This window comes from Choloepus didactylus, chromosome 6 (genome assembly GCF_015220235.1).
Source record: "Choloepus didactylus isolate mChoDid1 chromosome 6, mChoDid1.pri, whole genome shotgun sequence".
In the NCBI taxonomy this organism is placed as follows: Eukaryota; Metazoa; Chordata; class Mammalia; order Pilosa; family Megalonychidae; genus Choloepus; species Choloepus didactylus.
The window spans coordinates 92,878,920-92,905,073 of NC_051312.1; the positions used below are offsets into that span (position 1 = coordinate 92,878,920).

Below are 26,154 nucleotides of genomic sequence, written 5' to 3' on the forward strand. Positions count from 1 at the left end.
AAAACTCCTATACAGCTTTCCAGGCACAACTCAGATGGTCCTTCTCTTCCTTTTACATCCATTAGTACATTTGACCCTCACAATGCAAAACGGAAATTAGCATCTCCATTTTATGTATGAAGAACCTTAAGCTGTCAAGAAGCTTCAGGTCCTTCTTTCAGAGTCATTCAGGACCGGGAAACAAAAGACCAGGTTCTAGTTCTGGCTCTGCCACTCATTTGCAGTGTCATCCTGGGCAATCCTTGTCCCTCTCTGGGCCCGTTTCTCCACCTATCACATGGTGGCATTTGGGATGTTGTCTGAGATGGTCCCTGTAATCCTGTTCTGCTTGATGCTATGGCAACAGAATAATTCAAACAGCCCCTTGGAGTTGCCAATGACTGGATCTTGTTTCCCTTTGGCCTTATTCCAAGAGCAAGCATGGCTTCCCTTTGCCCTCCTCCCCGCATCTCTCTCTTTGTTCTTCTTGCTGAGACAAATCTGCCAGCCCCTCTCCTCTAGGCAGCCAGGCTTTGAGCCAGCCAGCTAAGTGCCAGCTGTGACTCAGATGAAAGGGCCCTCAGAGGGCTGCCTGTGGCTAAGTGCCCAGCCCAGTCCAGCCCAGGCCCAGCAGCCCCAGGCCCAGCTGTCCCACGAGGCATCCTGCCCACAGCCCCCACACAAGGCTCCCTTTGTGAGTCCCACAGTGGCGGAGACCCCTGCTAATCCACAAAGACCCCTTTCCTTTCCCTTTGCTCCACACCCACTTACGAAATATCCAGGTCTTTAGAAAATGGTCCAGGGACTGAACCAGACTGGACTGACTTTGCACCAGGCACTTTGGAGAATTTTATCCCATTTAATCTCCAGAACAACACTGGTGGCAGGTATTGTTATTCCCTTTCAGAGAGGAGAAAAACAGATACCTGAATACCTACTATGTGTCAGTCATGGTGCCAGGCCCTGGAAAGAGCTGTGAGCCAGAGGACAAGAGCCTGACCTGGTGGAGCTCACTGAAGCAGGGACACAGACTTTAATCAAATAACCACACGAATAAATATTCCTTTACACAGTGTGATCAGAGCCTTGAGAGGAAAGAGCAGGGAACTATGAGAGCATTTCTCACGGTGGACACACTAGTGGGGAGCAATCGAGGGGTGCACAGGGTTCCTCTAAGGGTCCTGAGGGCAGGACGGAGGTGTTGAGGAACGGAGAAATGAAGGCCTGTGATGGGAGAGCAGCTGAGGTGGACCCTTGTGATTACCTTTAGCCGAGGTAGCCTCTGAATGGGAAAAGCCACACTTCAAAGGGTGTAGTGCCTCAATGAATATCAACTTCGTCATCAATCAATGTGTGTACCGCACCCCTTATCCCCACTCAGCCCCACCCTGGGAATTCTTTATTTAGAAGCAAGTCGTTTTAGCTCTGGGAGCTTCACATTTTTCACCCATAATGCCCCTCCCGAGTTTCAGGGAGGAATCTGGGAGGCACTGTTCCAGTCAGTGCCAGGCACAGCCCAGGGGCAAGAAAGTCCATCCCTGGAGGACTTTATGGGGCAAGAAATATGGCTGCACTTCCTTTTGAAGCCCTGCACCTGATCGGGCCCCAGACCCAGCAAGCTCCCCTCTGAAGGGAGGGCGCAGCAGGAGCTTCTGGGTCGAGGTTAGAATCTGCTCAGTTTGGCCTTGACTGGAGGGACAGGAACTACGGCTGGAGCCCAGGAAGACCCCTGGTTCACCAGCTCAAGGGCCTTTTAACTCCAGTGCATACCCTGTGCAAATAGTAGGAGTCAAGATGCTCCGAGTAGGGAATGGTAATAAAAGTAACCTTCGTTTCACAGGCACTATCTCATTTAATCTTCACAACTCGATAAGGAAGATTCAAAGAAGATGAATATCAAATCTATTTTCCGGGTGAGGACATTGGCGTGTAGAATCATCACCCCAATCCCTGCCTCCATCTCCACATGGCCTTCCCCACTGTGTGTCTGTGTCTCAAAACTGCCCTTCCTTTCTCTTACAAGGATTTGGGGCCCACCCTAAATCCAGGATGATCTTATCTCGAGATCCTTAATTTAATCACAGCTGCAAAAACTCTTTTTCCAAATAAGGTCACCGTCACAGGGTCTGGGGGTTAGAACTTGGATATACGTTTTTGGTATATCCCTTTGGGGGCCACCATTCAACTCACTCCACGTCCCTGACCACTCCATTTGACAGAAGTCACCACTGGTACTCTTTATCATAACAGTGTTGTTTTCCTTCATGACATTGTTTGTTTAGTGTCTGTCCCATCTGCTAGAGTCTAAGCAACAGGAGTGCTGCCAGTTTCCATATCAGTTTTGTTCACAACTCTCTTCCTGGCACCCAGCACAGCTGTCTGCTACACACTAGGCCCCACAGAAATATTTGTGAAGTGAAAAAGGAAACCGAGGACAGAGAGGGAATGTGACTTTCCCAAAGTCATGCAGCCCAAAGCCAGGGTGCAAATGCGGGTGACCCCAATGCCACAGGTGTGCTGGTCCCATGGCACCCTCTGCACCCCACACAGGTGCTCACTGCGGGGGAAGAGGAGGTGGAGCTGATCAGAGGAACTCAGGTGAATCATTCCTGGACAAACAGAAACTGTGGGGAGCAGTGTGTGCTGCAGCCACTCCCTTGGGACAGGTCACTCCCAGACTCTTGTGGAATCACACCCTCCCAGGCCAGCCAAGAAGTGATTCTCTTCTCTGTTTATCCTCAAGTTCCGGGACCAGCCCCTACCCCTAGGACTGGGGCCTTCTGCAAACACTGTTTCTTGCCTCTCTTAGCAAGGCTGCCTGTGACTGACAGCCTGCTCACAGCTCCCAAGGGTTCACTCCCGAACCCCGCCCTGTGGGCCAGTTCACAGGTTGGTGCTAATAAAGCTGGGGGTTCTCCGACGGGCTCAGGACCATACATCAGCCCAGGTTGGTACCTAGAAGGATCTTTTCCTTCCTTCCCCCTTTGCTCTCAGACCCTGCCCATTGTTCTCTTTAATATCACTGCCTCCTAAAGGGGGGGCTTCTGGGATGCAAAGTAATGTTCCCTTTATTATGCTGGGTGCTAGTTACACAAGTTTAAGTTCTGAAAATTACTTGAATCTATTTGTCTGTATGTAAAGTTATACTTCAACAAAAAGTCTCTCCAAAACCAATGAACCAACCAACCAAACAAACAAAAAATCATTGCTACCCATTCCTGCTCCAGGGCTCACCTACCCAAACATACCCGAAGTCCCTTCTCATCTAAGGCTTTCTGACTGACTCCTGCACAGCAAAGACAGGGCAGGACAAAGTGACCAACATAGGAAGTGCCCCACGTCCTGGAACCTCCAGAGTCCTCAGGCACCCTGGTTGGGGGGGGGGGATCCTCCCTTCCTCTCTGAGACATCTCGTAAAGCCCCAAAGGCCTCTTGCTCAGTCCAAGGGAAAGCTTATGTACTTTCCCTACTTCTCCCCAGGTCCTCTTTTTCAGGGCATGCTGATGGCCCCGGACCTGCAGGACCAATTTTCAGGTGCCCAGATATCATGTGGGGCTAGTGGTTTACCAACTGCCTGCTGTCACTCAGAAGAGCACTTCCCATGGCCTATACCAGGACCTCTGCCAGCTCATTCTCCTTGGGTTCCTGGAGAGGAATTCACTGTATCCCATCTAGCTCCTTATTCATTGGCTGTCCAGCCCAAGTGTGTGGGCCCCAGCTGATTACCCCACATGACAACTTCTCACAAAGCTCCAGGACTCCTTATCCCAAGAGAAGGGGAGGAGCCCTGCATCCCCAGTGGATAGTGGTAGCAGAATTCCCTGCAGCTAAGCACAGCAGGAGTATCAGGCAAGGCTCCTGGTGGCAAACAACAGAGGCCAATGCCAGCTCCTTAGCAAAATGGGGATTTCTTAGAAGAATGTCAATGTTCTCAGACTCCCATGAAGGAAGATGGGGACCAGGAGTTCAAAGGGTCCAGCAGCAGAAGCCTGCCTGGGCTGACACTGAAGGAACTGGACTGACTTCTGTTGCCGAGGTAAGCTTGTCCTTTATTCAGGGAGGGAGGCCCCTGGCTATACCAGAAGTAGGTAGAAGAAGACTCCAATCACTGGGCTTCTGTGGTGGGAGCAGGAACCAGAAATTATCCCACTGCCAAGACTTTAACGGGAATTTCCCCAAAGGGGAGAATATGTTAGGGGATAGGTTCTGGACTTTAGATTATCACAAAACAACTATCCCTTACCATATGGCTGAAGTGAACTGAACTTCAAGAAGATTTTGACCTGGGGCAGAGGTTGTCCTATCCCCATTACCTACACCTCTTCTGACAAAATTTGAATCATACCTTTTTTTTTATTGTGGTAAAATATATATACCATAAAATTTGCTGTTTTAACCATTTTTAAGTTGACAATTCAGTGGCATTAATTATACTCTCAATGTTGTCCAGCCATTGCCACTAAGTATTTTCAAAATTTTTCATCACTCCAAACAGAAACTCTGTGAGCCCATTCAGCAAAAACTCCCCATGCTCTCTCGCCCCAGCCCTGGAAACCTTTAATCTACATTCTGTCTCTATGAATATGCCTATTCTAGATATTTCATATAAGTGGAATCACACAATATTTATCCTTATGTATTTGGCTTATTTCACTTAACATGATGTCTCTGAGGTTCATCCAAGCTGTCACATGTATCAGAATTTCATTTATTTTTGCATCTGATAATATTCCACTGTGTATATATACCATATTTTGTTTATCCAGTCATCTGTTCATGGACACTTGGGTTGTTTCCACTTTTCGGCTACTGTGAATAATGCTGCTATGAACACTGGCATAGAAGTATCTGTTTGAGTCCCTGTTTTCCATTCATTGGGGGTATATCCCTGGAAGGGAGATTGCTGGATCATATGGGACTTCAGTGTTTAACTTTTTGAGGAAACAATCATATAGTTTTAAAGATTTGTTTAAACATTTACAGGCATACCTCAGAGACACTACAGGTTTTGTTCCAGACCACTGCAAGAAAGAAAATTTTGCAATAAAGCAAGTCACATGAATTTTTCAGTTTCCCAGTGCCTATAAATGTTATGTTTACACTATACTATAGTCTATTAAGTGTGCAACAGCTTATATCTAATATGTTGCAGTGTAAGAATTGTACATACCTAAATGTAAAAAAACTTTATTGCTAAAAAATGCTAACCATCATTTGAGCCTTCAGTGAGTCATAATCATTTTGCTCATGGAGGCTCTTGCCTTGATGTTGATGGCTGTTGACTGGCCAGGGTGGTGGCTTCTTAAGGCTGGGGTGGCTGTGGCAATTCCTTAAAATAAGACAACAATGAAGTTTGCCACATTGATTGACCCTTCCTTTCATGAAAGGTTTCTCTATTGCATATGATAATGTTTGATAGCATTTTACCCACAGTAGAACTTCAAAATTGGAGTCAATCCTTTCAAATTCTGCCAATCAACTAAGTTTCTGTAATATTCTAAATCGTTTGTTGTCATTTCCACAATGTTTAAAGCATCTTCGCCAGAGTAGATTGTATCTCAAGAATCCACTTTCTTTACTCATTTATAAGCAACTCCTCATCAGTTAAAGTTTGATCATGAGATGGCAGCAATTCAGTCACATCTTCAGACTCCACTTCTAATTCTAGTTCTCTTGCAATTTCCACCACATCTGTAGTTACTTCCTCCACTGAAATCTTGAACCCCTCAAAGTCAACCAAAAGGTTTGGAATTAACTTCTTCCAAACTCCTGTGAATGTAGATATTTTGACCTCCTTGCATGAATCACTAATGTTCTTAATGACATCTAGAATGGTAAATCCTTCCTAGGAGGTTGTCATTTGATTTTATCCAGATGCATCAAAGGAATCACTATCTATTCTTTAGAATATTTCCTTACAAAAGATATTTCTTAAATAATAAGACTTGAAAGTCAAAATGGCTCCTTGATCCATGGGCTTCAGAATGGATGTTGTGTAAGCAGGTATGATTTTAGCTAGATCTTTTGCAAAACTTGCTGCAGCTTCTACATCAGCACTTGCTGCTTCACCTTGCACTTTTATGTTATGGAAATGGTGTCTTTCCTTAAGCCTCATGAATCAACCTCTGCTAACTTTAAACTTTTCTTTGGAGATTCCTCATCTCTCTCAGCCTTCACAAAATTGAAGAGAGTTAGGGCCTTGCTCTGGATTAGGCTTTGGCTTAAGGGAATGCTGCGGCTGGTTTGGTCTTCTATCCAGACCACTAAAACTTCCTCCATATCACTAAAACTTTCTTATCATTCATATGTTCACTGGAGTAGCACCTTTAAATTTCCTTCAAGAACTTTTCCTCTGCATTCACAACTTGGCTGACTGTTTGATACAAGAGGCCTTGCTTTCGGCCTATCTTGGTTTTCAACATACCTTCCTCACTGAGCTTAATCATTTCTAGCTTTTAATTTAAAGTAAGAGACATGTGACTCTTCCTTTCACTTAGTCAGAGGCCATAGCAGGGTTATTAACTGGCCTACTTTCAATATTGTTGTGTCTCAGGGAATAGGAAAACCTGAGGAGAGGGAGAGAGACGGGGGAATGGCAGTCAATGGAGCAGTCAGAACCACACATTTATCGATTAAGTTCACCATCTTACATGGGTATGGTTTGTGTTGCCCCCAAACAAATAGTTAACATCAAAGATCACCAAGCATGGATCATCATAATAGATATAATAATAATGGAAAAGCCTGAAATTTTGAGAGAATTACCAAAATGCAATGCAGAGACATGAAATGAGCACATGCTGTTGGTAAAGTGGCACCAGTAGACTTGCTCTTTCCTCAATGCACAAACCTTCAGTTTGTATTAAAAAACACATTATCTACAAAGCACAATAAACTGAAGCGCAATAAAACAAGGTATGCTTGTATGTACTGATTTTTTTCATCTGGTATCATGAGAATTTCCCCACATCATTAAGGACTCTCCTGTTCCACCATTTTTAATGGCTACAGAGCATTCCCTCATACAAAGTCATCAGAAATTAAGCCACATTTCATTCTTGCTCCTTTCTCTCTATTTTCTCTGTATTATAAACAGCACTGCAATGAACGTCCTTTATAGCTAAGAGACTGCGTAGGAATACACACTTTTTCAAGGATTTTACTCATTATTGCCAAAACACTAGGAAGGATGTCCTCACTACTTGGGCACACATGGTATGGCTGCCCATTTATGGTTTTGCTCTATATTCAGAGTCTGACACCCCACAGGCTGCTGCAGGACTGCAGGCATGGCTGAGGACCCTAGCAGGCATATAGCCAGGGCCTGGGAACCAAGCCGAGGTCGCCATCACCTGTGTCTTCCTGGGACTCAAAGCATGAGCATTTGTTTCTGGACTGTCTCAAAGTACTGCCTAAGGAACTCACCCCATTCCCTCCTGCATGCTCCCCTCTCTTCTTTCTCCTGTCTTCTCTTTTCCCTCTTTCTTCTCTCTTCCTTCTTTCCCTTTTCTCTGTTTCCTCTCTGTGCTCTTTCTCCCTCCACTTCTCTTTTTTTGTGTCTCCTTTTTTTAGCTCTTGTCTTTTTTATTCCTGGCTCTTTTCTGTCTGTGTGGCTCTCTGTTTATTCCTTCTCTTTTTCCTTCACCCTTTTTCCCCTGGAATTCAGCTTTATTTCTGTCTTTCTCCTCAGCAGCTCTCCCTATGTTGTCCTCCACCCATCTGTTGTGTGAGTCATAATTTCTTCAGGAAAGTAAGGCAGACTTTTCCTTGATAGCACTTGATTTGAATTGAGAGGTGAGTTTGCCTCCCACAGTGAGCAGAGCTATCAGATCACAGAATTGGTAGGGCGACTATGTACAGTCCATCAAGCTTTCTTGAGAGGCATTATCATCCCAGGGGCCAGCACACTGTGCCCGATGACTCTCCAGGATAGCCCTGGCATGTGGTAGTGAGGCATGGGTAGTGGAACCACAATTTATGTTGCTCCAGGAAGCAAACCTGCTCTGCGTGGGCAGGCTCAGGGCTGGATGCAGGGTCCCAGGAACACAGCAGATCCAATTCCCGCAGCCATTTTTCTCATTGTGTGGTCTCACAGAATGATCAGAGAGGAGTTTTAAAAATCTAGATTCCTGGGCCCCAATTCATCCTTATTAAATCAGAATCTCTGGGGATGGAGGTCAGGAATATTCATGTTAAAGGTAATTGTGAAACACAGGCCCTTAAGTATCTGTTACGCTTTTAATCCACACACCCTCTGTCCCAGCATCCCACTTCTGGGATTTTCTTCTACCAAAATGTTCCCACATGTTTTATGTATGAGGATATTTGTTGCTGCATTGTTTGCATTACCAAAAAATTGGAAACAACTTGAATGTCCACCAGTAGAGAATGGTTAAATAAATTATGATGTCTCCTTACTATGGAATAATATCCAGCCATTAAAAAAGAATGAGGTAGAATCATATACACCAACATGGAAAGATGCACAAGACAGACTGTTCAGAACAAACAGAAATTGCACATCAACCTGTATAGAATGAACTCTAAAATTCCGTGTGTGTGTGCGCGTGTGTGTGTGCATAAACCAGGAAAAGGAAGTGGGAAAGCACACCAGGTGGGGAGGGGAAGGGATTCTTTGTTCTTTCTATAATACCAAAAAGAAGTGGTGGGATTATGGGTGATATTGACTATCTTTTTGACATTTTTCATATAAAATAATTAAACACATGCAATAAACCACAAATACCATCCTTGTCCTCGGAGAGCTCAGGATCTACCTGAGACACAGAAACAAATAATCAAGATAGAACGTACATGATTTGTGACAGGGCCTGTGGGAACACAATGGAGGGGCACCTAAACTAGCTTGGAGGGTGTCAAGAAGCTTCCTGGAGAAGGTAACATTTTGACTTTCGTTTCAAAGGCCAAAAGGAGTGCACCTGGACAATAAGGGGTTTGACGCAAGGGAGTGCTGGTCAGATTTGTCTTTTGGGTGGATCCTCTGGTGAACCCACTTCTGGGTCCAGCCTTTTTCTACCCTGCATGTTAACTTTGTCCAAGTGAGAGACACTGTGAGTAACTCTAGGGCAAAGGCTGAAAGGGTGCCAGAGCTGCTGACCCTAAAGCGAGATGCTAGTCTACCAGTGTAGGAGTCCTGGGGAGAGAAGCAGGCAAAAGCTACCTCTTCACCTACCTCCCAGCTACGGAGAAAAGGTCGAAATCCCCCAGGAACTTGGAGCAGCTAGAGAGGATTTCTTTGGAGAGTTGTCAGTGCACCGTGCCTGAACCCACAACCCACACCTCATCAGGGAATGTGCGGCTCCCTCCTCACCTATTGAGCACACAAGGCTCAATCACCTGGAGGTGGAAGGCGTAAGGAGGAGGCACAGCCCCCACCCTTTTTTTAGGGTTACTGCAGCTGAGTGATCTGGCTCCTGAAAGAAAGCTTCGGCATTTGGAATCTGCCACACTCGGAAGGCTTTGCAGTAGTTACAGCGTTCGAGCCCCTGACATCTCCATCCCCATCCCCATCCCCGCCACCAAGCGCCCTAGAAGAGCTGGAGGCAGCCGGGGGGGCGGGGGAGGGCAGGAGGAGCCTGAAGGAAAAAAGCTGTCCCCACCCCCTTCCCCAGTCAGCAGGTTTCCCTGCCAGGGATGGCCTGAACAGAGGGGAGAGATTCAAAACTGAATTAAGCCTAGGGTTTGCTGTAACACTGGCCTGCACTTACATGATTTAAGAGTTGAGGTACCTAAAGATAAGCAGGAGACTCTCAGAAAAGCTACGGGACATGCCGAGATTTCATCCAGGAATAGTGAAGAACAGTAAAGGAACAGCACAGAATCAGTTCGAAAGGGTCGGAGCAGAAAATAAGTAAATCTGCTTAGTGTTTACTTGCTAAATCTAGTCCCTTTAATAAGCCAGCTGCAAAGCATTAATGACACCTATTTGGTGAGTGGTGTCTCGGAAAGATGACAGGATTTTTCTCCCACTCTCTTCCTATCAGCCAACCCTTTTGTACCTTTTGTAGCAAAACGAGGCGGACAATTATGAGCTTGGAAACTCGTGCATTCCCCGCGGGCGTCACGCGGATTCCGCCCCGCGGCTCTGAAGCGCGTTGGCTGCGCGGGCGGAGCCGAGGACCTGGGGCTTGCCCGGCAGCGCCCTCTGCTGGCAGGCGTGGCAGCTGCAGCCGCCGTCGTAGTCGACCTCCAGGCCAAGCAAGCTCTGGGAATGGAATGGTTCAGCCTTAGGGAGTCTGCAGTCTTTTGGGGGAGGCATACATTAAGGAATTGAACTACCAAAGAAACGCATACTGTAACGAAAGCCTGTAATATAGAGGTAGGAGATCTGGTCTGGTCAGAAAGGACAGAGTCACGGGGGGGGGGCGGTGAGAGGCTGGACGCAGGAGGAGGGTGTGAATAGAAAGAGGGGGAGTAAAGATTGGAAAAGTTGGGGTGGATTTGGGAGAGTGCGGGCATGTTGGGGGCTCATCAGTATTCCTTCCTTCCTTCCTTCCTTCATTCCTTCCTCCCTCCCTTCCTTCCTTCCTTTCTTCCTTTACAGAAAGTACAGAGTTCCCATATACCCCCCTCACAGACCCAGTTAGTATTCCTGCTTTTGCTTGCCTCTCAGCTTTTGCTTATGCTAGTGCTTCTGCCCGGAAAACATTTCCCACTCTTATTCTCTTTGTTATAGATACTTAATACATTAAAAAAATTAGAGAATATCCACGTACCCGTTACTCAGCATGAGAAATAAAACCTAACAAATATAAATGACCCATGCCTTCCTCACTTTCTGCTCTCCCTCCCCAGAGATGGCTCATTAAGTTAGTGTTTTTCATTCCCATGTAAGTTTTTATTTACTACATGTGTTTGTATTCATAAACAATACATAGATGCAAGAAACTGAAAAATTGTAATAGGTATAATATATTTATGACACACACACTATATCCTTTATATATCTTTACAATTTTTTTTTCCCCCTTAGCATCCTGCTTTTAAGATTATCCCCATTTTTTCTCTGCCTGGCTAACTCCACAAAGTTATTACTCCTTCAGGAAGCTTCCTGAAACCTCCAGGCTGGGCCAAGCACCTCTCCTCTCTGCTTGCTGTGCCCTTGTGGTACTTACCACACTAGGTTGAAATGAACTATTTTGTTAGCCCAGTGAGACCCCATTGTGGACTTCTGATCTCCAGAAGTGTAAGAGAATAAATATTCATTGTTTTAAACCATGAAATTTGTGGGAATTTGTTATAGCAACCATAGGAAACTAAAGAGGTGAGTCTTTGAAGGTGTTTTAACCAGGAAGGAATGTTTCTTTCCAACTGGCCCAGCAAGCTGATGAAGGAGGAGCTGGGCTCTTGCAGAGGCAGCCTTGCAGTGATTACATGACAAGCAGAAGGCTGGCAGGTCTGTCCCTGGGCAGATGGATCACCTGATACAGACATTGGGACCCAAGCCCTGGGATTGGCCCAAAACAGGGCTGTGTTGGCCCACTGGCTGGGCCTTGGAATCCTGTCAAACTGCTGTCAGATCCAGAGCCTAGAAATAGTGCCAGGAGAGTCTGTTGGACTCAGTGTGTAAGAGGAAGCAACCATGCAGGTGCTAACCAAGCTCTATGCCAAGGACTGCCTGCTGACCATCATGGCTTGGTACTCTACCATGGTGGGCAACATGGAACAGGTGGTGATGATCTCCAGCCTTCTGCAGGGTGTGCAGCTGAGTGGGCACAGTGCCCAGGCCCAGGCCGAGGCTGGTGCCTCTGATCTCTACAACTACTTCACCATGCTCAAGGCCATCCATGAGGATGTGGACATGGGCTGCCTCCCTGGGAGGAATGGCAAGCCAAGAAGGAAGGAAATGAGGATGATGAGGTTTAGAATGAAGCTGCTGAGACAGGGGAAGCCAGGAAGGAGAGGGTATTGGGGGAGCTGAACCTGGAAGCCCAGTTCTACCTGCACTACTCCAGGCTACAATCACATCTTCACTCACCTTACCATGAAAGCTGAGGTGACAAGGAAATACCAGGAGATAATGGGACAGGCTCTGTAGGCCTCAGACTCTAGAGAAGGTAATGGTGGCCAAGCTAGTGGACAGCAGAGTCCACCCAGAAGCCATTCCAGGGGAGGAGGGGGAGAGGTGGTGCAACCCAATGGGAGAGGGAGAGGCTGGCTTTCAGAGCCACCTTCACTTTAGGGTATTGGGACCACAACTTGGGAGGGCCCAAACCAGACCTGCATTACTGTCTTTCTGACCCCAGAATTGGTGACTAATGGTGATGAGCTGTTATGGAGACAGAAGGGAAAGTGGCTTGTGAGGGCATACCTTGTATGCATATATATACATGTGTTTGCACATGTGTGTTTTTGTCAGTATGTGAAGGCTTGCTGATGTATGAATTGAATGAGTATATTCTCACTGTTGACTTCTTTAAGAATCTGATTAAAGCTATGGACCTGCACCCCAGGGTCCAACTATATATACATTTACCTATAATTTTAGGGGATATGCCATCAAGGTCATCTAATCGATCCTAAAATAAAAGAACCTTGATGTCATGAATCATTAATAGCTTCTTTTGAGCATGTAGTAAGTGCCAGGATAGTTCCTGTCTTGACACAGAATTATCACTTACTATTCACAATAATCCTGTGAAGACAGGTTTTATTATTTCTACTTGACAATTGAAGAAACTCGCCCAAGGCATGTATTTTTACTCAGGTGTGCATTCAGAATTCTTTGTGTGTGGAATATTATTATGTCACATGAGAACATGGGGATGAGGCAGCTCATAGTACCCTTGCAACTGGTATTCTGGCCATCCCAGATTTCAGATGGCCAAACAGAAAGCCAAGGGACTGCTATCTTGGCACTCTAATCCACTCACAGCACACCAGTGAGGAGGCATGACTGCTGGGAAGCCCTGCTGGGTGTACATATGCATATATGCTGGAAACGGAGCCTGTTGTCTATGCACAGAGAGGCCGGAGTTGTGAAGCATGGATGAGCAGCAGACTGGACAAGCAGGTGGTGGCATAGGGTGAGAGGTGAGAAGGGAATGTGGGACAGTCATGGGTAGGTCACTTATGGGAAAGATTGGGAGAAACTGCATCATTGTACCAGCCAGTCCTTCTCTCATGAACTGGCTTTATCAGTTAAAAAGCACATCCATGTCCACTGGAATCTCAAAACTGCCTGAGGTAGGTATGTGGGGCAGCTTTTATCCCCACTTTTATCCCCAATTAAAGCCAGAGAGGTGAAGTGACTCACCCCAAATCACATACCTAGTAAGGGGTCAAAAGCAGGATAGGTCCCACCTTTAGATAAGTTTTTTTCCCATTATACCCATGCTCTGCCATCTTGTGTTACTAGCATAATCTGCCTTAAGGCCACTCTACCATGATGGGGAATATAAATGGACCCAAACAGACAACAGAGTTCTGCTCTAGGTATTTTCTCAGCCGTTTTTCTTTCCCCCACCTCAAACCCAAACTGCCAACTTTAACCCTCCATCCCTCTCCCCATGAGGCGACCTGGGCCACCTTTCAGAGGTTCTTCTTGAATGAAGCTGCACTGGGTAAAGCCCTGGGTTCAAAAGCTGGTTCCAGCACTTATGAGCTGAGAAGCCTTGTGTAAGCCACTTCACTTCTCTGGGTTTGTTTCTTCACCGAATAACAACAGTAGTACTAAAAATAACTGGCATTTGAATAGTGTTCTATAGTTTTGAAAGCATTTGACTATCAATTATCTAATGGAATTGTCACCCTTATTTTACAGATGAAAAAACTAGGGGCCCAAGAAGTAAAATGAGTCTAAGTTTGCTCAGTAAATGGCAGAGCCAAGATGTGAAACGTGGTCTGTCTAACTCAATTCTAATTCCTTCCCTCTACACTAGTGGATTGTTCTATGTTCCTTAGAGCCTTTAGAATTCTGCAGCCTGGGCTGGAGGTGGGAATTGGGGATGGCAGAGTGTTTGGAAGTCCCACACCTTGACCAACCAAACTGCTTCAAAGACCAGAGCAGCAACTCTGCCCCATAATGCTTCAATACATCTTACCTTAACTGATTTTCATCCACAGGGTCAGGATGTTAACAGGAGTTAAAACATCTGAGCTCTTGTCCTGGCTCTAGCATTGACCTCTGTATGACTCTAGACAACTTATTTCACCTTTCTGCATCTCAGTTTCCCTGTTAGTAAAACATAGAGGTAAAACCAGAAGAGATATTTCAGCCATTAACCTTACAGTGCTGCAGCACTGCCAGAATTATCCTATAGCAACACGGACATTGTTTTCATTCTTTTTCCTACTTTAACAGGCATGTGACAGTAACTTAGTTGTTTGAATTCATACTGACTTGACTTTTTCAAAAAATTGTCATTCCACAGATCACTTTACACAACAGAAGGCAGACTCCTTGATGATGACACAGAGCAGTTTGCTAGCACTGATGACTAGACCAGAAAGGCCTGGACCTGCAGCTGGAAGTGAAAGCAACTTGGTTATCTGAGATGCTTCCCTCTCTTCCTTTAAGCACCAATTCATGAACTCATCACTGGCTCACCTTTAAGATGCTTGTTGCTATTCACAACTCCACTTGCTCCTCTAATCAGCTTGGGATGGTGGCCACTGGTTCATGAGGTAATAGATGGTTACCTGTCCAGTGTGGAATAGTAGAATGAGCATAGGTGTTAGCATTTGACCAACCAAAGTTCACATCCTCTTGGCAGTTATTCACTGTGCAAACTTGGGCAAGTTATTTAACCCATTGGAGCCTAAATGTCCTCATCTATAAAACAGAGATAATATTACCTACCTCACAGGGTTGTTGTGAAAATTACACAAGATGATGAATCAAAAGCATCTGACATATGAGACCTACTGTTAGAGGCTGACCTTTTTTTCCTCCCACTCTCACTTATCCTATTTTCCCTAGCCGTTGGGACTAAAGGTTCACCTTCTTCTACCTGCCGACTACTGATGAGGGCAAGCACAAGTGAACTATAAATCCATTTATTGCAATTGCAATAAAAAAAAATACCTTGTGTTTGTACTTACCTTTATTGTTTCTAAAGCACTTTCTCAGACATGATTACATTTTTTTTATAAGTGGCATTCAAGAGACTAGATGGAACTCATTTGATTTTGCCCAGGAACCATCTGCTTAGATTCATACTGCCACCTAATTTGAAATTACATATAAATAAACCATTTTATTACTCTCCCAAAATGAATTTGATTAAAAAATCTGAGCCTGGGAACAAAATTTTTGGTCAAGCAATTGGGTTTGGTAAGCCATAAAGAGCAGCCTCTTTCCAGTTACATGGAGGGTCTTCCAATACTATTTAGACCAAGCTCCACTGTACAATGTTAGCTACCAAGCCCACTTTCTCTAGGATGATTCATCTAAAACCAAAGACTTCTTTGCAGTATCAGACTCCTGTTCCCCCTGTCCCAAGTCTCCTTCCAAGCCACTCTCCAAACTGCTGCAGAGAAAGCTTAGAAATATAAATGTGACCATGTTATTCCCATTTAAAACCCTTTACTGACTTCCCAATACCTATAGGATCAAGTCAAAGTTATTTTGCATGGCACACAAAGCCATCCATAATCTGGCTTGCTTTGTACTCACAGACTAGAACAGGAGCATGCAGACTTTTTCTGTAATGGGCCAGATATTAAATATTTTAGGTTTTGTAGGCCATAAGGTTTCTGTCACAACTGCTCAACTCTGCTGTTGTAACATGAAAGCAACCACAAACACCATGTAAACAAATGAGCAAGGCTGTGTTCCAATAAAACTTGGGATTTGGTCCATGAGCTGTAGTGTGTTGACCCCTGAACTAGAACTAAACTCTACTTTAAGTTCCATTTTTAAATCTGTCAGATGTCTTCTTAAAACTGGGTGAATGGGAGGCAGAGCTAAGATGGTGGCATAGAGAGGAGTGGAAGACTGTTAGTCCTCCCGAACAATTCATAAATGACCAAAAAACTAGTAAATAACATGGAATAACTGCGGGGAGACAAACGTGACTGTCCACTCATCATCCACCAACCTGAATTGGGAGGAATGCCCGAGATCGCAGCATAAAATCTGTAAGTAAAACTGCGGACCGGCGCTGAGAGCCGAGAACCCCTCCCTCACGGAAGCCTCGCGGTGCTAGAGAGCAGCACTCTCTCAGCCCGGCTCCAACTGCGGTTTTAATGTTAACTGCTCAATACAGACAGCAAATCCTCAACAAGCAGACAGAGGCTTTTGGTGACAACTGACCTTGGGAGAGTCGGGGGACATATCTGTCTCAGGACGGGGAGCCCAGAGGATCGGGTGCTATCTCTGGCTGACGGGTGAACCTGGGAGCTTATCTGTCCCTTTCTCTCTCTGTGGAGAAAACCTCAGCCATTTTCAGCCTGCAGTGCTTTGCAGTAAAGACAGCCTCGGCCATTTTAAAATCAAAACATTTTGATCAGCAGAGTCAGAGAAACAAAGAACTTGTTGATATGCAGTGACCTCTCTGGAGGGGGCATAGCTTCCCAAGAGGAAAGGGAGGGGCCCAGCTCTGCTGCCCACCTTTCTGGAACCAGACCCCAAAGCCTGGGGGAGGAGAGCCACAGGCCACACCCTCTTACACCAGCCAGTGACAGGCTGACAGGTGCAACTGCCGGGCAGAAAAGCACAGGTGTATCAATCCTCTAAGAAAAACCATCAGGGAAACCAGATACTGAATATTTCCTCCTTCTGTGACCTAAGCCTGTTCTCATCCGGGAAAACCTGATAGGGGTGGCCTAGGAGGTCAGATGCCTAGACAACAGAAAACTACTACCTACACTAAGAAAAACGAACCTATGGCCCAATCAAAGCAACAAACGTACACTTCAACTGAGATACAGGAATTTAAACAACTAATGCTAAATCAATTCAAAAAGTTTAGAGAATATTTCACAAAAGAGAGAGAGGCTGTAAAGAAAACACTGGGCATATGTAAGGCAGAAATCAAAAGTTCAAAAAAACAACTAGTAGAATCTATGGAAATGAAAGGCACAACACAAGAGATGAAAGACACAATGGAAACATACACCAGCAGATCTCAAGAGGCAGAAGAAAACACTCAAGAACTGGAGAACAAAACACCTGAAAACCTACATGCAAAGGAGCAAATGGAGAAAAGAATGAAAAAATATGAGCAACGTCTCTGGGAACTTAAGAATGAAACAAAGAACAAGAATGTACGAATCATTGGTGTCCCAGAAGGAGAAGAGAAGGGAAAAGGGGCAGAGGCAATAATAGAGGAAATAATCAATGAAAATTTCCCATCTCTTACGAAAGACATAAAATTACAGATCCAAGAAGCACAGCATCCTCCAAACAGAAGAGATCTGAATAGGCCTACGCCAAGACACTTAATAATCAGATTATTAAATGTCAAAGACAGAGAGAATTCTGAAAGCAGCAAGAGAAAAGCAATCCATCACATACAAAGGAAGCTTATTAAGACTATGTGCGGATCTCTCAGCAGAAACCATGGAGGCAAGAAGGAAGTGGTGTGAAATATTTAAGATACTGAAAGAGAAAAACCTCCAACCAAGAATCCTATATCCAGCAAAGCTGTCCTTCAAATATGAGGGAGAGCTCAAAATATTTTCTGACAATGAGAGACTTTGTGAACAAGACACCCGCCCTACAGGAAATACTAAAGGGAGCACTACAGAGTGACAGGAGAAGACAGGAGTGTATGGTTTGGAACACAATTTTGGGAGATGGTAGCACAGCAATGTAAGTACACTGAACAAAGATAACTATGAATACAGTTGAGAGAGGAAGGTTGGGAGCATGTGAGACACCAGAAGAAAGGAGGAAAGATAAAGACTGGAACTGTGTAACTTGGTGAAATCTAGAGTGTTCAACAATTGTGATAAAATGTAAAAATATGTTCTTTTACGAGGGAGAACAAGCAAATGTCAACCTTGCAAGGTGTTAAAAATGGGGGGGCATTGGGGGAGGGATGCAATCAACGTAAACTAGAGACTGTAACTAACAGAATCATTGTATTATGCTTTCTTTAATGTAACAAAGGTGATATACCAAGGTAAATGCAGATAAAGGGGGATAGGGGAGGCATGATAGACACTTGACATTGGTGGTGTTGTCTGACTCTTTACTTTGATTTAAGGTTATTTTTCCTTTTGCTACTTCCTAGCTGTCATTTTTTTCCTCTTTCTTTTGCCTCTCTACCTTCTTTGACTGTCCCTCCTGCCTTGTGGAAGAAATGTAGATGCCCTTATATAGATAGTGGTGAAGGTGGTGAACACATAAATATGTGACCATTCAGAGAACCATCGATTGTTTACTTAGGATGGAATGTATGGTGTGTGAACAAAACCATCTTAAAAAAAAAAAAAATGGGTTGATGACAAAACCTCAAGAGCAATATACTGAGTGAAATAAGCCAGACACATAAGGACAAATATTGCAGGGTCTCATAAGAACTAATTGTAATATGTAAACTCATAGACATGAAATATAAGATACTAAGACATAGGACGAGTCTTAAGAATGGGGAGCGGTTGCTTATTATGAGCAGAATGTTCAACCAGGATGAATGTAAATGTTTGGAAATGACCAGAGGTGTCGGTAGCAAGATGTCAGAATAACTAACAATGCCGAATGGCGTGTGAATGAGGTGGAAAGGGCAAGCTCAGTCATATATGTCACCATAAGGAAAGTTGGAGGTCAAAAGATGGGACTGTATAAAACTGAATCCTATGGTGGGCAATGTCCATGATTAACTATACAAATATTAGAAAACTCTTCCATGAACCAGAACAAATGTATGACAATACAACCAGAAGTTAACAATAGAGGGGCATATAGGGAACAAATATATACCTATTGCAAACTATATACTACAGTTGGTAGTATTTCAACATTCTTTCATTAACAGTAACAAATGTACTATACCAACACTACAAGTCAACAATTGAGGGGGGTTGGTTAGGGATATGGGAGGATTCGAGTTTCCTTTTCTTTTTTTCTTTTTCATCTTTCACTTTATTTCTTGTCTGGAGTAATGAAAAGGTTCTAAAAATTGAACAAAAATTAAGTGCGGTGATGGATGCACAGCTGTGTGAGGGTACCAGGGGCAACTGACTGTACACTTTGGATCTCTGGATAATTGTATGGTATCTGAACAATCCCAATTAAAAAAAAAAAAAAGTACATTGCTAAATGAAAAATAGGGTGGGGGGGATGATTTGGTTGTTCTTTTTTACTTTTATTTTTTATTCTTATTCTGATTCTTTCTGATGTAAGGAAAATGTTAAAAAATAGATTGGGGTGATGAATGCATAACTATATGATGGCGCTGTGAACAGCTGATTGCACACCATGGATGATTGTATGGTATATGAATGCATCTCAATAAAATTGAATTTAATTAAAAAAAAAAAAAAAAAAAACTGGGTGAATGGTAACTGACCACTCTCTGATGAACCATTTTTTCTTATGACAAGAAGGAGTCAGAGTACTCGTGATGACCATTTTAATTACAAGGGGTTAACATATAGATTAATACAAACACCAGATGTCATGGAAACATGTTCCATAAAATTCCGAGATAACAAATATCAGTGGAACTGGAGTAAGCATTCTGGATACTTCAACGCACTGGATGGAATTCTTCAAGAATTTCAGCATAAGTTTTCTTATCTGTAAGAGGAAAGATCAAAACAGTAAGATTTATTTTTAAATTTGTTTAAAAAATTGTATTTCCTAAAGAAAAATTAATACTAAATGTTCTTGCAGATGGAACCCCCTGAGGATTTCCTTATTTTCTTGTCCTTGTGTGGCTTGGCAATCACTAACATTTTGTTACACTGAAGAATATAACTCTGGAGGAATCTGTGGTAATATCCTGATGGCTACCAGGAGAGGCAAGGAGCTGCCAGGAGTATCCTGGTTGACAGAGTGGTAGAAGGAATGAACAGGGAGGGGCACAGGTCAGCTAGCAGAAGCTGATGTGGTCAAGCGCTCCATGCCCCTGCTGCCAGTGCATGTGGCTCCTGGCATGCCTGCCAGTAATATACTGCTCAGAGACAGAAAGAGTCCATACAGTTAGGTGCACTCCTGCTGACAGAGGATTCAATAGAAATGTCTCTAGGTGAAGAACCAGAAGGTCTGGTACTACAGACTGCTCAGTCATGCGCCTCACTCTCAGAAATCAGTATTTCTAAGGTTCCTTCCAGCTCTAACATCCAACAGTTCTTAGTATTCCCCATTCCTTGATATGTCCATTCATGGCTTTGTATGAGTCTTTAAACTCTTCACTGTCAAAAAAGCTGTACCATTTTGGTCCAACCATTTAACATCACATATGTGATTGAAGGCCATGAGACTATAAAAGAGTAATAAAATTTCTAGAGCTAGATAGGACCTTGCATATCATTAAATCTAACGAAATTTAAATGTTTTATGGAGAGTTATTGTTTAATGGGTAAAGAGTTTCTATTTGGGGTGATGAAATTTTAGAAATGGAAGGTAGTGATGGTAGCACAATATCATAAAAGTAATTAATGCCTCCCGAATGCCTCTTTGTTGCTCAGATGTGGCCCTCTCTCTCTGGCTAAGCCAACTTGAAAGGTGAAATCACTGCCCTCCCCCCTACGTGGGATCAGACACCCAGGGGAGTGAATCTCCCTGGCAACGTGGAATATGACTCCCGGGGAGGAATGTAGACCTGGCATCATGGGACGGAGAACATCTTCTTGACCAAAAGGGGGATGTGAAAGGAAATGAAATAAGCTTCAGTGGCAGAGAGATTCCAAAAGGAGCTGAGAGGTCACTCTGGTGGGCACTCTTACGCACACTTTAGACAACCCTTTTTAGGTTCTAAAGAATTGGGGGTAGCTGGGTGGTGGATACCTGAAACTATCAAACTACAACCCAGAACCCATGAATCTCGAAGACAGTTGTATAAAAATGTAGCTTATGAGGGGGTGACAATGGGATTGGGAAAGCCATAAGGACCACACTCCACTTTGTCTAGTTTATGGATGGATGAGTAGAAAAATAGGGGAAGGAAACAAACAGACAAAGGTACCCAGTGTTCTTTTTTACTTCAATTGCTCTTTTTCACTCTAATTATTATTCTTGTTATTTTTGTGTGTGTGCTAATGAAGGTGTCAGGGATTGATTTAGGTGATGAATGTACAACTATGTAATGGTACTGTAAACAATCGAAAGTACGATTTGTTTTGTATGACTGCGTGGTATGTGAATATATCTCAATAAAATGATGATTAAAAAAAAAAAATACTATCTAAGCATCATAGAGTCAAATTCTGACTTTAGTTTTGATCCCAATACAGAAATTAAAAACTTCATGAGTTGAAAATAAATCCATTTAAAGAAGACAAAAAAAAAAAAAAAAAAAAAGGTTAAAATGGCAAATTTTATGGTATATATGTTACCACAATAAAAAATGTAACGTTTTATATGAAACATTTATATGGCTAGGAAAATCTATTTATATATTTATAACTCCAAAAATTTCCTACATTCATTCATTCATTAGCACACCTAATAAGGATCTGTGTGCCAAACACTGTGTAGGCCCGAGGGAGACAAAAGAGTGTCTTATTAGGTTAAGTTCCCAGCCTACAAAGAGCTCAAATATGTGCATATTTGTGTTGTGTACATGTATGTAGAATATAGACAAGAACACAATCATATTAAATTACATTCATAGCTGTACAGAGATAAGTAGGGAGTGCTGAGGGTGCCCCTGTCTGTAACTGGGTGAACGCTTCATTGACATGATGAATCTTAAGCAGGAATTTTCTAGGCAGTCAGGGGGGAAATAGGGGCAAAAGGAGGAAGAACATATCAGGAAGAGGATATCATATGCACAAAGACATATAGGGCAGGTTCAGGACAAAGCATTTCCTAAGGTAGAAGAGGAGAGATGTGAGATGAGGCTGGAGAGCCAGGCCTGGGCCAGTCTTGCAGGGTTCCATGCACTTGAGGTCACCTATTATTTACTAAGTGCCTTCCATGTGTTGGCTCTGGTTTAGAAGTTGGGGAAACAAAGACAAAACAAGAGTCATGAGTCCAGAGAGGGACAAGGACATGTACATTCAATGTGGAAGACAAAAGGTATGGGCAGGGAATTTCTACCAGAGGACAGGCAATTAGCCTCGCCAGGGGAAATAAGCCACTCTAAGGATTCTGGATTTTATCCTAAAGGCAATGGATAGCTATTTTAAGTGGAGATGTGATCAGATTTGGTTTCAGCAAAACTAAGACTGAATGAAGGTAGAATCAGGCTGGAGTCGAATGGAATAGTCCAAGTGAGAGATTATCAGGGCTTGAGCCAGGGTTAGTAGAAGTGGGAGAGGAGAGAGTTCAAATTTGAGAAATATTTAGAAGGTTAGAACTGGTAAGACTTAATGACTAATGGAAGTGAAACGAAGACCCGAAGATGATTCTTGGGCTTCTGGCTTGAGGGTCCAGGTGGGCAGTAGTACCACTCACTAAAGCAGAGAGGAGCAGGAAGTTTGGGATGGCAGAAGGTGACTTGAGTTTTGTCAAGTCACCTGAGGGCATGGAAGTACTCAGCCAGAAATTGGATATATGAATTTGGATCTGCAAAGATTTAGGTATTATCAGAATATAGAAGGTACCTGAAGCCATAGGCATGGATAAGATTAATCAGGGAAAATGGTACACAGTTAAGACCAGAAGGTTTTCTAAAATTTACTTAAAATACCTTTTTCAGGAAAATCCTCTGGATGTGACTTTATATATGCAAACATATCATGGTCCCTCACAGCATACATATACTCTTGACGTTTTAAAAGATAATATCCAACAAAAAAAAAGGAAGTAATATACAGAAGCTGGCGATGTAAACCTGAAATTCAAAGACAAACAGCAAAGAAAGCAAAAATCAGTTAATGTGTATTAAGAATTACATTTTTTACATTTTAATTTCAGATATATATTGTATGGCTTTTCTTCCAATATTCTTAAAAAAAAACAAACAAAACTTTTCTGTATGGTTATATCTGAAAAACCAGCCTTCACCTTTAGACATTCAACCTTCTAGAGAAGTTTGGCAATTATGAAGAGTAACATTAAGTCTACAAATGCAACTATCAGTAAAGCAGAAAAGTTTTTTACTCAGGTTTTATAAAATTCTGTGTGATAAAAGGTGGAGAAGTTTAGATGCTAAACTAAAAACAGAAGAAAAAAACTTTTTTTCTTTTTCAATAAGTAAATATTAGACCTAAGATAACTTGTATTTAGGACCTGTTCAGGCTATAACGAAACAGAAGTAAAGTCCTCTACAAATGGTCTAAGAGCAATTTGGTTTGTCTCCATATTCTGATTTATATTTGCATATTTAGTGGTTACTAATACAGCCAGCTAAACTACAAATTTATCTCATTAAGAAATCCCCTTAATGTCTGCTCTTTTGTACCTCCTGAATTTATATCATTTGCATGTATTACCTATTCAAAACCAAGTTTTTAAAAAATCATCCTGTTATGAGACTTTGGAGATCAAATCATATGATCCAGGGATAGCCAAAATTTAAAATCTGAAGGGGAGATCCCAAGATGTGAATTTTATGTGGACACATATTTTGCAGAAGACTAACCACAGGTTTGATTTTCTGGCTATGCCCCAGAATTCCATCCCTGGCCCTCTTCTCTTCTTATCCCACTCACATTCTTTTGGAGAACTTAATTTATTCAGATAGTTTTATCCAAAATTCATGTGCTGATGACCCATAAGTATATCCAAACCAAATGTCCATGCTGAAAAACACGTATCGAAATGTTTGACAGATGTGTCCAGCTGAATACCGGAAACAACTCATTTCCTTCCTATTCATAGCTTTCTCCTATCTCAGGGAATGACAGGACAATTTACCCAGGAATCCAAATCATAAATAGCTATTATCCTTTTTTTCTACCATCTTCCCTCACATCCAGTCACTGAGTCCTGTCAATTCTACCTTGTAAATATTTCCTTTCCTTATCTCAGGGAACTTATCTCTCATTTGTAGTAACTGCCTTTCATACCAAGATCCATAATGGACTGCTTACTTGTTTATCTCTCCAAATCGACTAGAAGCTCCTTCAGGGTAGGGTTGGTATTCATCACCCCGTACACCCAGTATGTAATACAGTGCCTGGCACAGAGAAAGAGGTTAGTAAATGTTGGACAAATGTATGGCAAACTGTTTGTGTAACAAAAGCTAAGGAACGGGAACTCTGCCCAGCACTTTCTGTGTGCCAGGCACTTTACTATAGAATCTCACTTAATTCTCACAACAAATGCAGAAAGATTCTTTTCATTTTATAGATGAGGAAACTTTAGCTCTGAGAGGCCTGACCAAGTAACTTGCCCAAGGTGACAGATGGGAAGCAGTAGAGGAGGGCCATTTAGTTCCGAAGTGGAGCTCTTTTCATTACACCAAGTGACAGGCTTGGGCAAATGTACAGCAGCGATCAAAAGGAGAAAACCCTATGTTCCCAGGGGCAGAAGTGTCCAAAGATCACTTTTTTGTGGTGAGGGGTCATGTCTAAGGGAGATGGGATTTCAGTACTATTTGAGCACTAGAAGTGCTGGGATTTGGTGGACTGGGAGCTGACTTCCAAGCATGACATAGAGCTGGAAGGAGGCTAAAGAGGCACACAAGGGTGAACTTGGGTTGCCTAACCATTGCATTAGCTTTCCTTCCTCACTGGGCTCCCTGGGTCCAATCCATGCTTTTTATTACCGACAAAGCTGACATTTTAAAACTCAAGTCTGATTACTGCACTCCCCCAGCTCTCAAAAACTTGCAAGGTTCCTGCCTGCCTAGGGAATAAATTACCATGATTTTCCTAAATCTTCTTTGTAGCTTTATCATCCTAACCCTGTACACTCATTCAAATCATCAAAATAACCCCATTCACAGAGGCCCTTGCCTCCATTTGCTACCACTAGCTCCTTAGCCTGGGAAGGCTCCCTCTCAGCTGCCTTATGTATCAAAACTAAATTCAAAGATATCTCTTCTAAAGTTTCTCTCCCCTTCTCCCTTTGGAAATCCATATCCCCGTGCACAGCTACTGTGACTGCTATTATCAGGATACTCAGTCTCTGTCAGTAGTTCAGTGACATCCTACTAAGCAATACAGTCCAGTGGTTTAGAGCCAAATACGCAAAGTGCAACCCACAGACCAGCTGCGTCAGCAGTACCTGAGAGTTTGTGAGCAAAATGTAGAGTATCAGACCCCTTCCCAGACTTAGTGAATCAGAGCTTGCATTTTAACAAGATCCCTAGCATATTCGTATGCACACTAAATTTGAGAAGCAACGGTTTCGAATATACACTCTGAGTCTCAAAGCAGGCCTCTGCTACTTACCAGCCATATGACCTCGGACAAGCTGCTTTAACCTCTCTAAGGCTCAGTTTCCACATCTGTGGATAACACCTCCTCCTAAGATGTTCGGAAGATTAAATGCTGGAATATACGTGGTGTCGGCAGCGCACGGCATGAGCGCTCTGCACATACCACCACATACCACAACAATCGGGGGGAGCAGGCAGTTCGGTCCCAGGTCCTTCACAGACTCACTGAGATCGTGGGTTAAGACCCTGCTTCGCTGCACTAGTTTCCTGAAGTGCGAAATAACACTACAGCCCTGCCTGATTCTGAAGAGCTAACGCGGCGCGGACGCCCCAGGAAAATGACGCGGGGCCAGTTAGGCGATAAGACCCCGGAAAAACGGAGGCACTTCAGGAGAGCCTGTGGAGGAGCCGGCCCGCACCCCCGCAACCCCCTTTTTTCCCTGCTGAATCCCGCCCGCGCAGCCCTCACCGGTCGACAGCACCGGCCTCCGCCGCATCGCGTTATCAACCAGGCCCGCGCAATAGCCCATGAAGCCGGTGTAGAGAAGCCGCGGGTCCGTCAGCTTGGGCGGGGGTAGACTTCGGGCTTCGTCTGGCAGGAACGTTAAGGGCTCTCGGCCCGGCCGTCCGCTCATCATAGTGAGGCCGTTCCCACCTAAGGCCTGGCCTCAGCCGCCAACTACGAGGAAAATCACCACAACCACCTTCCGGGCCTAAACTGCGAGCTTTCTCCTCACAGCACCGGGCTGAAGGGCACGGCGCAGGGCAGTGC

The 26,154-nt window shown here is 43.7% G+C and overlaps 2 protein-coding genes and 1 long non-coding RNA gene across 3 annotated transcripts; 2 read left to right on the forward strand and 1 right to left on the reverse strand.

Annotated features, from left to right (window-relative positions):
* Positions 1–3,776: 3,776 nt before the first annotated feature.
* LOC119538086 lies at positions 3,777–20,637 on the forward strand. The gene is made up of 3 exons (XR_005217509.1): positions 3,777–4,015; positions 14,373–14,625; positions 20,581–20,637. It is a non-coding gene; the product is annotated as an uncharacterized LOC119538086 (long non-coding RNA).
* On the forward strand, positions 11,570–12,037 carry LOC119538085 (thyroid hormone responsive). The gene is given in 3 exon segments (XM_037840824.1): positions 11,570–11,813; positions 11,816–11,958; positions 11,960–12,037. Coding segments are annotated over 3 exon segments (453 nt in total). The 5' UTR covers positions 11,570–11,581.
* On the reverse strand, positions 19,504–26,154 carry NDUFC2 (NADH:ubiquinone oxidoreductase subunit C2). Its single transcript, XM_037840823.1, has 3 exons — positions 25,852–26,154; positions 22,746–22,889; positions 19,504–19,687 (listed from the first exon to the last, which is right to left on the reverse strand). Exons 1-3 carry the CDS (start codon positions 26,018–26,020, stop codon positions 19,638–19,640), a joined length of 363 nt encoding a protein of 120 aa, XP_037696751.1. The 5' UTR covers positions 26,021–26,154; the 3' UTR covers positions 19,504–19,637.

Coding starts and splice junctions, on each gene's coding strand:
- NDUFC2 (XM_037840823.1), bottom strand. CDS start 26,020: ATGATGAGCGGACGGCCGGGCCGAGAGCCCTTAACGTTCCTGCCAGAC. Junction 22,890..25,851: donor GAGGCCGGTGCTGTCGACCG/GTGAGGGCTGCG, acceptor TTTGAATTTCAG/GTTTACATCGCCAGCTTCTG. Junction 19,688..22,745: donor AGAGGATTTTCCTGAAAAAG/GTATTTTAAGTA, acceptor TTCCTCTTACAG/ATAAGAAAACTTATGCTGAA.